The sequence below is a fragment of the Trichechus manatus genome, unplaced genomic scaffold (assembly GCF_000243295.1).
Source record: "Trichechus manatus latirostris isolate Lorelei unplaced genomic scaffold, TriManLat1.0 scaffold00024, whole genome shotgun sequence".
Classification (NCBI taxonomy): Eukaryota; Metazoa; Chordata; class Mammalia; order Sirenia; family Trichechidae; genus Trichechus; species Trichechus manatus.
The window spans coordinates 14,436,198-14,448,644 of NW_004443960.1; the positions used below are offsets into that span (position 1 = coordinate 14,436,198).

The 12,447-nt window shown below is 52.1% G+C and overlaps 1 protein-coding gene across 4 annotated transcripts in view; it reads right to left on the minus strand.

Annotated features, from left to right (window-relative positions):
* MYH11 (myosin heavy chain 11) overlaps window positions 1-12,447 on the minus strand; it is a 147,266-nt gene that overhangs the window by 4,097 nt on the left and 130,722 nt on the right. For all 4 annotated transcript variants that reach the window (XM_004373283.1, XM_004373282.1, XM_004373285.2 and 1 more), the window contains 13 exons: window positions 12,016-12,222; window positions 10,392-10,496; window positions 10,152-10,304; window positions 9,644-9,892; window positions 7,721-7,933; window positions 7,188-7,400; window positions 6,760-6,921; window positions 6,052-6,180; window positions 5,695-5,783; window positions 5,114-5,237; window positions 4,323-4,531; window positions 3,440-3,548; window positions 3,190-3,362 (listed from right to left, as the gene is read on the minus strand). In XM_004373283.1, coding sequence (XP_004373340.1) covers window positions 3,190-3,362; window positions 3,440-3,548; window positions 4,323-4,531; window positions 5,114-5,237; window positions 5,695-5,783; window positions 6,052-6,180; window positions 6,760-6,921; window positions 7,188-7,400; window positions 7,721-7,933; window positions 9,644-9,892; window positions 10,152-10,304; window positions 10,392-10,496; window positions 12,016-12,222 — 2,135 coding nt within the window. The remainder of the gene's footprint in view (window positions 1-3,189; window positions 3,363-3,439; window positions 3,549-4,322; window positions 4,532-5,113; window positions 5,238-5,694; window positions 5,784-6,051; window positions 6,181-6,759; window positions 6,922-7,187; window positions 7,401-7,720; window positions 7,934-9,643; window positions 9,893-10,151; window positions 10,305-10,391; window positions 10,497-12,015; window positions 12,223-12,447) is intronic.

The window sequence follows — 12,447 nt, forward strand, 5'->3', positions numbered from 1 at the left end:
CCTAGTGCTTGATTTTGTGCACCCGAGACTCGGACAAGGCGGAAGAGGGGTGACATGTCTGCAGCCTGCATTCACTGTAAGTTCATATTAAGAGTGGCAGGAATGGATTGTGCAGTACTGACTTGGCCTAAGAGAAGGGTAGTTCTCTGGGCAAACCCCATAGGGGATGTTCACTATGTGCCAATGGAATCGCTGGGCCCAAGTTCAGGGAGTGGGACAGCAGGAGCTGCGAGGGCTGGAGTGGCTGTCTCCTCACCACTCAGCGCAGCCAACAGTAGACCCTCATTCTGTGCGGCGGGGGGTGGGGGGGTCTTCATGGTGTGAGAACAGCTTTCCTCCTCTGACAACTCTCAACCCTGGGAGCTGCTCCCGGGCCCCTGCTGTACCACTGAGCCTTACGTCTGTTTCCATCCGCTTGTAGTGGGACACACAGCCTCATCTCCCCTTTCTTGCCCTGGTGCCCTGAACCAGCCATTCCCTTCCCCCCACTGAGGTTGGGTTTTCCCTTGTCTCATGGCTTGTTGCTCCCAGAGTGTGTGGAGTCAGTTGATATGCCAGGTGATTTTAGATGATTCTGGGACATGCCACTGAATAACTGACTTGCACAGTAAGAAAGGTAATTCCTTTTCAAGTCCTTTAAATACATCTGATTGTGTCAGACTCTGTTTGGTGCTGATGTCTGTCTTCTCCCTTTTTAACTGAGATGTAGGTCTTGAGGTCATCAGGAGGCCCCATGGCTAGAACTCTGTTGTTTTCACTGTATTTAATTTCATTGTGACCTGTTAACGCAGGTGATACGGGTGTAACAGTCTAGGGGTGGTAAGCTTTATTTGCAAATAGATGTATGTATGATTAAAAAGAAAATATCAAGTGAACAATAGTGGAGGTAGTGAGAGGCCAGGGGAGAATGAAGTTGGAGAGGCGTCATCCATAAGTCGTTTATTGAAGGTTTACTCCGCCCAGCACTGTGCTAGACATCGGGGGTGAAGAAAGACACAGCAGGGAAGGAGGGGATCTGTAGGGAGTGAGGTTGGAATTTAAGGCAGGGTGGCTTTTGAGTAAAGACTGGAAGGAAGGGAAGGAGCTAGTTTTGCAGATGTCTAGGGGAAGAACATTCCAGGCAGAGGGAACAGCTGGTGCAAAGGCCCTGAGGAGGTGTGTGAAGAGGGCAGGGGACACAGATTATGTACAGCCTATAGAGAGAGACTCATCATTGTAAGGACTATGCTTTGGCTCTCAGTGAGGTGGAAGTTCCCGAGCAAAGGAAGGATGTGGTCTGACTTTCCTGGAAGCAGGAGACCCAGTCGGAGCCTGTGAAAGTGACTAGATGAGAGATGACACATAGCTTGTTTTGAGCTGAGGAACACCGCAAAGGAGACGGAGAAAGACAGCCAGAAAGGTAGGAGGGAAACCAGGTGGGGGTGGTGTCCAGAAGCCCAGTGAGGAAGGTATATCCAGGGCTGGTGCTGAGGCCACTGGGCCTGCAGCCTGACTGGAGTGGGTTTGAGAGAGAGCGGGAGAAGAGCTGGAGACAGTAACTTTTTCCTTACAGTCTTGCTAAGAAAGGGTTATCAGAGAAGCAGGGTTAAGAACTTTTTTAAGTTGATGGAGTGATTCAGTGAGAGGGAAAAAACACTGTTGCAAAAGAGAGGTAAGAATTTCTGGAGTAAAGGAGTGGTGGGTCTGACGAGGCCTTGGCCTTAGTTGGTTCTGAACAGTTCAGCCACAGAAACGGGAAAAAAGTAGAGCATCTCATGGGGAGATGGCGAGTGGGAGCTGCGTACTTTTCTGATTGTTGCTATTTTTCAGTTAAATAGGCAGTAAGGTCATCAGCTAGAGTGAGGACAAGGAGAGCAGTAAAAAGCAGATCTCTAGGAAAGGGGGAAGGAGCCCTGGCAGCACAGTGGTTAAGTGCTCAGCTGCTAACCAAAAGGTCAGCAGTTTGCACCCACCAGCCACTCCTCGGGAGAAAGATACAGCGATCTGCTCCAGTAAAGACTGCAGCCTTGGAAACCCCTGGGGCAGTTCTGCTCTGTCCTAACTCTGTGTCTAGAGTTGGAATCGACAACACGCAACCCCCCCAGGAGAGTGTGAGGGTAGGCAGAGGCAGAGCCAGGCAGCAGTTAGTGGTCAAGCAGAGAGGGAAGCGGCAACATGGCTGTCTTGTTTTCCTCTTGCCACTTTCAGCTGCCAGTGTGGAGAAGGTGGAAGGTTTTGAGATGAGGAACCAGCAGAGGCCTTCACTGGGGCTGTGGTTTAACCAAGTGAGTACAGTCAAAGAAGAGGAGGGGCCAGGGAGTCAAGGTTGGGTGAAAGAAGTCATCATCAGCATGACTAACCATGGGCTGGAAGCTGGTCAGGACAGTGAGCGGACGAGAGCTTGGTGGGTTGAAGACCCCCAGGGAGCCAGATGAGATGCTCAGTGTTAAAATTATGGAGGGTTTAGAGTTCTTGGTAAAGCCCTTGGAGTAGCAAAATCATGGAGGAGAAAAGGGCAAGAAACAGAGAGGCTGGGTTGTCTGCTGACATTGGAGTCACCAAGAAGAGTGACAAGAACCGGGAACCTCCCAGGACTTCTACGCTAGGGACAGGGTGCAGAGGAGGGGTGGTGGCTGGGAAGCCTGCCCACCTTCAGGCCCAGAGCTCTGACGTGTGGGGAGAGGCAACAGCCCTGCTCCAGTTAGAGTAGGTTCTCAATTGCAGTGAATGTGCCACCAAAGGGACACTTGGCAATGTCTGGAGATACTTTTGTTGTCACAACTGGTGGAAGGGTGCTACTGGCATCTAGTGGGTAGAGACCAGGGATGTTGCTAAACATCCTACAGTGCACAGGACTGCCCTCACAACAGAGAATTATCAGGCCCCAAAATGTCAGTAGTGCTGAGGCTGAAAACCCCAAGTTAGAAGAAGAAGGTGAGTGGATTTTGCAGTTGTTGAGGATGCGATGAAGAAAAGGTTTCAGGAGGCAGGGATGTTGCACCTCCTTCTCCTCCCCAGGAAAACAGGATGGGAAGCAAGGTGTAAAGACAAGGTGTAAAGAACATAGCCAAGCACCTTAGAGGGAGAGCTGGGCCATCTGCACCGACACCTTGGCTCACGGTGGGTATTTAGTGCCACCTTGAGACCCACCCCCAAGTCTCCTCGCCCCCTAGAGAGACGAGACTGAGCTGGGGCTGGGCCCCGCTTTACCTGAGCTTGCTCTTGAGGGCGTTCACCTCCCGGCCCATGGCCTCGTTGCTCTCCGTGGCCTCATCCAGCTCCCGCTGCAGCTTCCTGCGGTTGGCGTTGATGCGCTGGGACTCCTCCTCTGCCTCCTCCAGCTGCCTCTTGAGTTGCTTGACCCTCAGGTTGCCTTTCTCCGCCTGTTGGAGAGAGCAAGGGGGTCAGCGGGGCCTGGGGGCACGAGGGTGCTGGGAAGGCCCTCGCGGGGCAGAGGTACCTGCTCCTTGTACTGCTCCGCCATCTTGCGCTCATCCTCCACCTGCAGCAGGATCTCCTTCAGCTTCTTGTCCTTCTGCTTCAGCGACTTGGCGGCTGCCTGCTTGTCTCTGCATGGGGAGACAGGGAGACCGTTTTTGATGGGATGCTTCCCATGCAGCTGGTGCGTAAACCTGCTGCAGCATCTTGCCTACCATGAGCATGTCTTCTAAGCCCTGAATCAGGACGCATCCCAAAGAGTGGGTCAGACAATGGAATATTATTTGGCCATAGAAAAGAATAAAGTACCACTTCATGCTACAATGTGGATGAACCTCAAAAACAAGCTGAGTGAAAGAAGCCAGCCGTAAAATCAAATCCATAAAGACAGAAAGTGGATTAGTGGTTGCTGGTGGGGTGACAGCTAAAGGGTATAGAGTTTCTTTTACAGGTGATGAAAATGTTCTAGAATCGAGTGTGGTGATGGTTGCACATTATCCAAATACACAAATCCACTGAATTGTACACTTTTAGGCCTTAGTCAACTCATAATTAAGGTGAGAAGCCTGCCCATCTCTGTGTGCTGAGTGGGTTGAAGGCTTGGGCTTTTCATATGTCTGTTAACAGGATGTCCCTGCAAGCATATGTAGGAAAATCGTGTGCCTTGGAGAGCTGGCTCGTGCCCCTGGGGACAGTCAGGCCACCAAGAGCAACTCACGTGTTAAGTGCTCTCTGTAGGTCAGGCACGGCCCCTGCCTGTGCCCCCATTCAATTCTCATATCATTCCTGCAGCATGGAGACTGCTGGGCTTATTTTCCACAAGCCAGAGCTGATGCCAGAGGCCTCCCTAACATCCGCCTGCCTGTCACCAGCAGGCTAGAATGGGGCCTCTGGCCCCACTGTACCTGGCCTCCTGCTCGACCTGCTCCTCCAGCTGTGCGATCTTGGCCTCCAGTGCCGCAATGGTGGACTTGAACTTGGACTTGACTGCCCCCTCCATCTCCTGGAGCTTGCTCCGGAGTTCCTTGTTCTGCCGCTCGAGCTGCTGCCGTGCGCTCTCGTTCTTCTGGGCTGTACTGCGCTCCGTAGCCAGCTCATTGTTGAGCTGCTCAGCCTGGGGAAAAGAGTGAAGAGATGGCAAGCCTGCTCCTGCTGCCTCTGCATCTGAGGGCCCTCCCCTCCCTTTTCTTCCACCAGCCAACTCTAGCTCAGGAGGCTTCTCTTTCAGGAAGCTCAGTGGTGCCCACCCCACCTCCCGGGCTGGGCCAGTGACCCTTCCTGCTCCCTCCCTCCTCTTGGCATCTGGTCCCTTGTCTGTCCTCTGCCCTGGATTGGGGTAGGTCACATGATGTGTCTCCAGTGACTGTCTTCATCTGGAATGTCACTGCGTGCCCTCTAGCAGAAGGCCCTGACGTGAAGGAGACAGCCAGGTTCCTTCCCCGGCATGTGTAGCCTAGTGGAGGGAGCCAGATGTGAGATACTGCAGTCGGGGGCTAGGTGTTCTGAAGACAGTGAGCAGAGCAGGTGCAGGGGTGACACCATGGCAGGAGAGAGAGGACTGGGGATGAGAGTGAGAGCCCTGCACCCTGCCCTCACGTCCCTCTGTCCTGGGCCACAGGGGCCTGCAATGCACATCACTGCCGCCACGCTGGAACCCTGAGCCTGTAGTGGGGCCAGTCCAGGTGGTGTGCCTCACCTGCTGCGTGGCTTTCCGGAAGCGGTCACTCATGGCCTCCATGTTGCCCTGCTCCTCTTCCAGTTCCTCCTCCAGCTGGGCGATGCGGGCTTCCAGGCGGCGCTTCTCATCCTGAAGTGTATTCCTAAGGGGAGATGCAGCCACATCCGGGGCTTCAGCCTCACCCTGGCTTAGAAAATGCCCGCTCTGCAGCAATGGTGCCCCGGGATTGCCCTCATTTTACAGCCAAGGAAACCAAGGCACAGAGAGGACTAGGAATCTCGTCCAGAGTCATACAGCTCAGGATGGGGAGCAGGACTCGTACTGGGGCTGTGTCAGGCCAAAGCCCGGGCTGGGTGAGGAGTGGCTCTCTCCTGACGCTTCCCAGCCTCATCGTCCCCGCCCTGTGGCTCACCCAGTGTGAGTGAAACTGCTGCACCCCCAGAGGAAGCCTCACCACCGGGCACCAGGCCCTGCCGCGAGGTCAGTGGAGTGTGCCATTGTTTTCAGCTTTAAGATGGGGGTCCACAGGACTGTCCCCTCAACCTCCAAGTCTAGAACACCCCCCTCTTTTCTCCGTGCAGGACAGGGGGGCTCCATACCTTCCCGACACGCTGCTGGCCAGCTCCTCTGCCAGCTCTTCCTTCTCCAGGTCTGCCTGTTTGCGAGCCCGCTCGGCTGCGGCGAGATCCTGGAGGGCCGGGAAGGAAATCTGCTGTCTCCTGGGAGGCAGGGGAGCCAAGCCCTACCTGAGAGTCCAGCCCGCTCCTGTCACCAGGCCCCCAGGAATGGCTTCTCCATCTGAGCTCAAGACTACATCAGAGGAGGAAAGCACTCTTACTGTGGGTGCACCCATTTGGAATGTTGGATGAGGCAAAGAGATCTTGAACACACAAACCTGGGTGCCAGGGCAGCTACCCCAATAGCCCACTGAGGCTGTCCTGTCCAGAAGGCATTACCTCCTGGAGCTGCATGAGGTCGGCTTCTAAGCTCTTGGCTTTCTTCTCATTCTCTTTAGCTGTGGCAAAGATCTCGTCTCTGGATGCACGGGCATCTTCCAGCTCTCTCTGGAAGTCCTTCATCTGCGCCTGCATGAGTCAACAGGAAGGACAAACTAAGATGTCCTTACTCACTCAACTTACCTTTCCAGGCCAACCCTTGGGGTTTTCCACAGTTAGCCCTGGAGGAGTCCTGGTTACATGGGCACTGCCTTGAGCATCAGGAGGCTAGGTGGCTGTTTGGGGGCACTGTTCTGGATGCGCCCAACAGGGTTGTTCAAGAAGGCACGCCTCTGAGGGCAGGGGCCAGATGCCCAATAACAGGGCCCTAGCCCTGTTTGGCTGGTAACCGAGGTTCGAGTCTACCCAGAGGTGCCTCAGAAAAAAGGCCTGACAGTCTCCTGAAAACTCAGCCATTGAAAACCCCCTGAACCACAGTTCTACTTTGATACACATAGGATTGCTGTGAGTTAGAATCGACTCAGTGGCCACTGGCCTCCCCAGGGCAGGAGACAGCCCCCAAAAGCTAAACGGTGTTGGAGAAACGCCAGCTGAACTGGCACCCAAGTCAGAGACAGGCCTGTTTTCTCCTCTTGCTGCTCACCTGCCTGGCCTGGGAAGAGCTGTAGCCTCCTTCACCCCGCACCTGGAGCCCAGGGCTTCACCCACCTGCAGTTTTCGAAGCTGCTTGATTGCTTCCTCCCTCCCTTTGATGGCCGAGTCAGCCTGCAGCTCCAAGTCTTTCAGGTCCCCTTCCAGCTTCTTCTTGGCCGTGGTCGCCAGTGCACGTTGCTTTCGCTCGTCTTCCAGTTCTGTCTCGTACTCGTGAAGCTGAGCAAGGTAGAGAGCTGTGTACTGCTGGGCTGCACCCTGGACTCCACTCCAGCCGGCCCTCACGGAGCCCCCGGGTGCACGCCACTCCTGCCACCCTCAGATCTACACCCCCAACTACCTGCCAGGTGGGTTTTCTCATCCCTAGGCTGCAGATGAGGGAAGAGTCTCCGTGAAGCCGGGAGTGGCGGTGGTAGGAACGAAACAGGCCGCCTCTCCTCCCACTCCTTGCCCTCTCCTTCCCTCCTCGCCCTGACATGGATTACCTGCCTCTGGAGCTGCCGCCTCTTTTCCTCATTCTGCTCGTCCCGGGCTTGGAGATCTCTCTCAAACTGGACCTTGAGGGCCTGCATGTTGACCTCCAGCCGTAGCTTGGCATCTTCCGTCGCCTGCAGCTCGTCCTCCAGCTCCTCCAGCTGGGTCTTCATCTCCTCCATCTGGGTCTCCAGGGCACGCTTGGACTTCTCCAGCTCATGGACCTGCAGGCAGAGCAGCAGTACCTTTTATGTGAGGGCTGACTCTATTGAGACAGTCAAGTGACCCCCAGTGAGAGGCAGGTCAGTGGTGGCTTTGCCTGCATACAGGATGCCTGGTGACGAATCAAGATGGCCCCAGGAAGCGTAGACCAGAGCCTTCCACTCAGAGCCCTCAACTCAGACCCCATCCCCGACTGCTGTTGCATACCACTCCCTGACCTGTGCACTGGCCTGAGGAACTGCCTTCAACTCCTGATTATCATGTCCCATCAAAGAGGGTGGGTTGAAATGTGGATAAGCAAAGACAATAAAGAGTGACTTACATTCTTGCCCACATCATCCTTGGAGCTAACCAGATCTTCCATCTCAGCTTTGAGCATCTTGTTGGTCCTCTCAAGTTCCTCTTTGGCTTCCAAGGCCTCTTCAAGGGCCCGAGCCAGGGACAAGGCCTTGGTTTCCTTTTCTCTGGCTTCTGCTTCAGCTCTGTCCCTTTCATCCGCATATTTAGAAGAGATGTTTTTCTCCTCGGCTAACAACTACAAAACAAGACCCAGAGGTGAGCACTTGTGCTGGGCACAACTGAGGTTGGGCTTCATTTAATGGGGAAGAGGACTTGTGTGCTACCGAATTTATCCAGGTGCAAGTAATTTTAGCTGTCTGTAGAAGCTATTTATAATCATCTTGCCTTCCGACTTCTAAACCAGTCTTGCATGGCGCCAGAATCAGCCCTGCAACCACTAAAGCTGTCCATGTTGGTTAGGTCATGGTCAAAGGTCAAAGTGATGTTTAATTCTGCCAGAGACCAATAAATTCTTTTGTTGTTTCCTGGCCACAAGCAGCTTCCCATTAGCCATAGTAGGGAAACGGTGAGTGTGTGGATGGAAGCACACCCACCTATCCCTGGGCTTGGAGAAGCAACTCGAAGAGCGCACCATCCTGGAGCTAATCTCATTGTCAGAAAGACAGAGCAATACATTATATGCCATAACATCCAAAGGACCTGACTTCCAGAATTCCGCCAGTAAAGGCAGCTCCGCGCAGGGGCCTCCAAACAGCACAGTCAACACAAAAACCCTACACTGTCTGTGACAGGAAGTGACCCGAGGCCCTCGACCAGATTAATGAAGCAGCAGACTAGAAGCAATGAAGACGAGCTGACACGAGAAGGGATGACTGATGGAAAAGGGAAGAATCGGGAGCGACAGACAGAAGGCCAGCACACCAAGGCCGTCTGGAGAACGGCACTGAGCCCCACACCTCGCCTCTTGCAGTTGGCCTCATGGTACAATCCAGAAACTGATTTTTAGAATAACAGAGTCACTTGTAAACTAAATCACATTTAATAAATATGGGTAAAATGGATTAAAAGTTGGTATTTAAGGGTTTGGATCATGGAGGTGTGTGCATTTATCAGAGCACTTAAGATTTGTCATTTCACTGTGTGTAAATTTCACCTCAAAAGAAGAAAAGTTATTTTTAAAAAAAATAACTAGTTCATGATACGCAATGCTGAAGAATTGAGGAGAAAGTATAGAGACGTCTGTAATTTTCTTTGAAATGCATCCCAAAGATGATAAAATACAGTTGGTAGATATAAGATATTCTTATGAATGTCTGTGAAAGCAGATATGGTAAAATGTTAACAGTGGAATCTAGGTGGTGGGTAGTCACTGTACGATTCTTCCAACTTTGCAGGGTGCTCGACATTTTTCATAATGAAATGTTGGGGGAAAGTTGGTATCCAAAGAGTGTAAACTTTGAATTACATGGAATGTTCAGTAAGCACTCAAATACTTGTTGAGTGAATAAAGTAAATGAGGGCTGGAAACTGTGTTGGCAGATGGCCCTGGTGGTGGTATTTAGAAAAGTCCACAGTTGTCAAGGCTTGTTTGCCGTCCTCTGATCTGGTAGCCCTAATGTTTCATGGTCACACAAAGCAAAATGGCCTCCCATTTCCAGCAAAGCAGAGGATGGGATAGAGGTGCACACACACCAGCCACACTTAAAACTAAACCAACCAAAAAAAACCATTGTTGTCAGTTCCAACTCACAGCAACCCTATAGGACAGAGTAGAACTGCCCCATAGGGTCTCCAGGGAGTGGCTGGTGGATTCAAACCGCTGACCTTTTAGTTAGTAGCTCTTAACCACTGCGTCACCTGGGCTCCACACCTGACACTAGGCCTACACAAACCTGCTCCCCCAACCAGCGTCTGTGAACCAAGTAGAGGGCACTCCCACCCCTACCTGATCAAACTTCTTCTGCTTCTTTTCCAGGTTGGACACGAGTTGCCGCTGGTTGTCCAAATCAACGACCAGATCATCCAGCTCCTGCTGAAGCCTGTTCTTGGTCTTTTCCAGTTTGTCATAGGCGGCCGCCTTCTCTTCAAACTGCTGGGTGAGGCTTTCGATTTCCTTCTGGAGTTTCTTCTTGCCCTCTTCCATGAGTTCCACAGTGCTGGCAAAGTCCTGCAGCTTCTTCTTCGAATCGGAGAGCTGAAATGGCAGTATCCAGGGCAGGGTGAGAGGAAAGCCTTAAGTGATCCCTGTCCCTGCCCCAAAACCCTGAGAAATGAAGACTACTTTCTTCTCATTGAAGAGACCCAACAGCAGGAGGAGCCACAGTAAACAAAGCAAAATGGTGCCAGTCTTCTACTATAAAACATCAGAACACACACAACCTACACCTGAGGACTCTAGGCCCAGAAAAGAATTTGAGAGGACCATGTCAGAAGCAAGGACATGCAGCCAGCACCTGTATGTTTAGAGTTGATACGTGGCGTTCCAGGTTCTGCTTGGCCTCCGTCTCCTCATCCAGCTGGTCCTGCAGGCTGTTCCTCTCATCCTCCAGTTGGCGGAGCTTGGTGGACACATTGAGCTTCTGCCGGGTTTCTTCTTGAAGCAGCTCCTATGAAAAGGACACACAGAGGTTCCAGAGACCCACCCCAGGAAGGTTGTACCCCAGGTCCCCCGGATGACGTGGCAGGATGCTCACCTGTGTATCCTGGAGCTGGGATCCAAGGGACGCCACGTCCTTGGCCAGTTTGATAGCCTTCCCCTCTGCCTCATTGAGCATTCCTGTGACACTCTCCACTTCATTCTGAGGGCACCAAGAGAGTACAGTTAGTCGGAGCCTCTAGAACAGGATCCCTATCCTCATTAAGTATGAGGAGCCCTTTTACTCAAAACACTTCACGCAGCTTCATTGAGAGAACTGTGGTACCATTGACTGGGAAAATACCCACGGAGATAAGCAACTCTGTTAGTAACTCTGTGGCCCCAAGGGGAGTCCATGGCGTGCAGTTGGGATCCCTGGCTCTATACCCTCTGGTTCTGAGAACCTGTTTGAATGCTAAAGTATATTGAGTGGCCCTGATCCCCCTGAATGGATTCTGGATCCCTGTCAAGGTTGGCAAAGATGAAGCAGTGGGTCTGACAGTCCCAGATGCTGAGAGATGCTCTGGACTGGCCCACTCCCCACCATAAAGCTGGAGAGGAGCATGTGGGAGGCCACCTGAACTTCTGGAACCCTGTCCCCACCACCCCACTTCCTCACCCCTAGTCTCTGCTATTTTACTGATCTTTAGTGGCTAAAACCAAAGAAACGAGAGGTAAAAAGCCCTCTACTGTACTCTCTGCCTTTTACTCAGGCCCCCAGTATCTCTGAGCAGGTCCTTTGGAGATACAGCCCACCATCCATCCTATTTGCATTTACAGTAAAGATATAAATTAGCTTGGCTCTGGTCCTCTAGGACAATGCTTTTATTAGGACAGCAAAACCATTGCTCCCAACAGTATGTGGGAAAATCATACTCATGCTCCACCCCCCACCCATTGCCCTAGGCTGAAACCACACTGAATATTTATCAAAAATTTAACTGTATCCCATGAATGTAAGTCAGTCTAAATGTCTATTCAAAGCTAAATCACACCAAAGACAAAAACGCACCGTGTCATTCCTCAGCATAAAATCCATCAATGGCTTCCTATCACTCAGGGTAAAGACCAACACGCGTATAATAGGGCCTTAAAGGCCCTGCACCATCTGGCCACAGCTTACCTCTATAGTCCCATTTTGTACCACTTCCAACTCAGCACTCCAGCGGACTGGCCTTATTTGACCTCTCCTAATGTTCCCACCTACCACTGGGCCTTTGCATATGCCATTCCATTTGCCTGATAGACTTCTGTTATCCGTCAGATATATGTTCTTCTTAGGGAAGCCTTCCCTGACTCCTCCTGCTCCCAGGCTAGGGCCTTGTGTTATTTATACTTATTGCATTATATGCCTCACTTTTCCAGCATAATCTTACATGGATTTGTGTGATTAGAATATTCCCCCGCTAGGCTGGAGCTCAGCCAGGCCAAGGACAGTGTCTTGTTTTCTTCTTGCTGTTGTATCTAAGGTTGAGCACAGTGCCTAGCACACAGCAGGTGCTCAATAAATACTTGTTGAAAGAGCAGGTGAAGATTTTTAAAGATTAAATTGAGTAGGGTTACTCTCTCATCTCCTAGAAGAATGTAACTAGAGGAAACTCCCTTGCTTTGCAGCAAGAAGGACTTCAGGTACTGGGAAGAGCCACATCCCCGCCGAGCTGGGTGCCGTACAGCCGCCTCACCTGCAGCTTGTGGACCTTGTCGTTGAGTTCGGCGCGGACCCGCTCCCCGTCACTGTACTTGGACTGCAGTTCCTGCAGCTGCACCTCCAGCTTCTTCTTCTTGTGCTCCACCTCCTGCTTTGCCTGGTTCAGGACCCGCAGCTCACTGGTCAGGTCTGCGTTCTCCTTCTCCAGCGTCTGCTTGTTCTTGTCTAGGTTTGCCTTGGCCTGGCCGAATAAGCAGAGGGGAGGGAGGGCATTGTCGCTATGCTCGGGAGAGTTTTAAGATAGCAATCTGTGTTGTCTGTGCATCCTCCTCTTTCCTTTCCCCTCCTTCTGGGAGCTCCAGGGACCTAAGCTCATGGCCAGGGACACGGCAGGGTGGAGGACAGACTCACCAGTAAAACTTGTTTATTCTGTTTTCCTAAAAGCTCTCAGATTGCAAACCGGCAT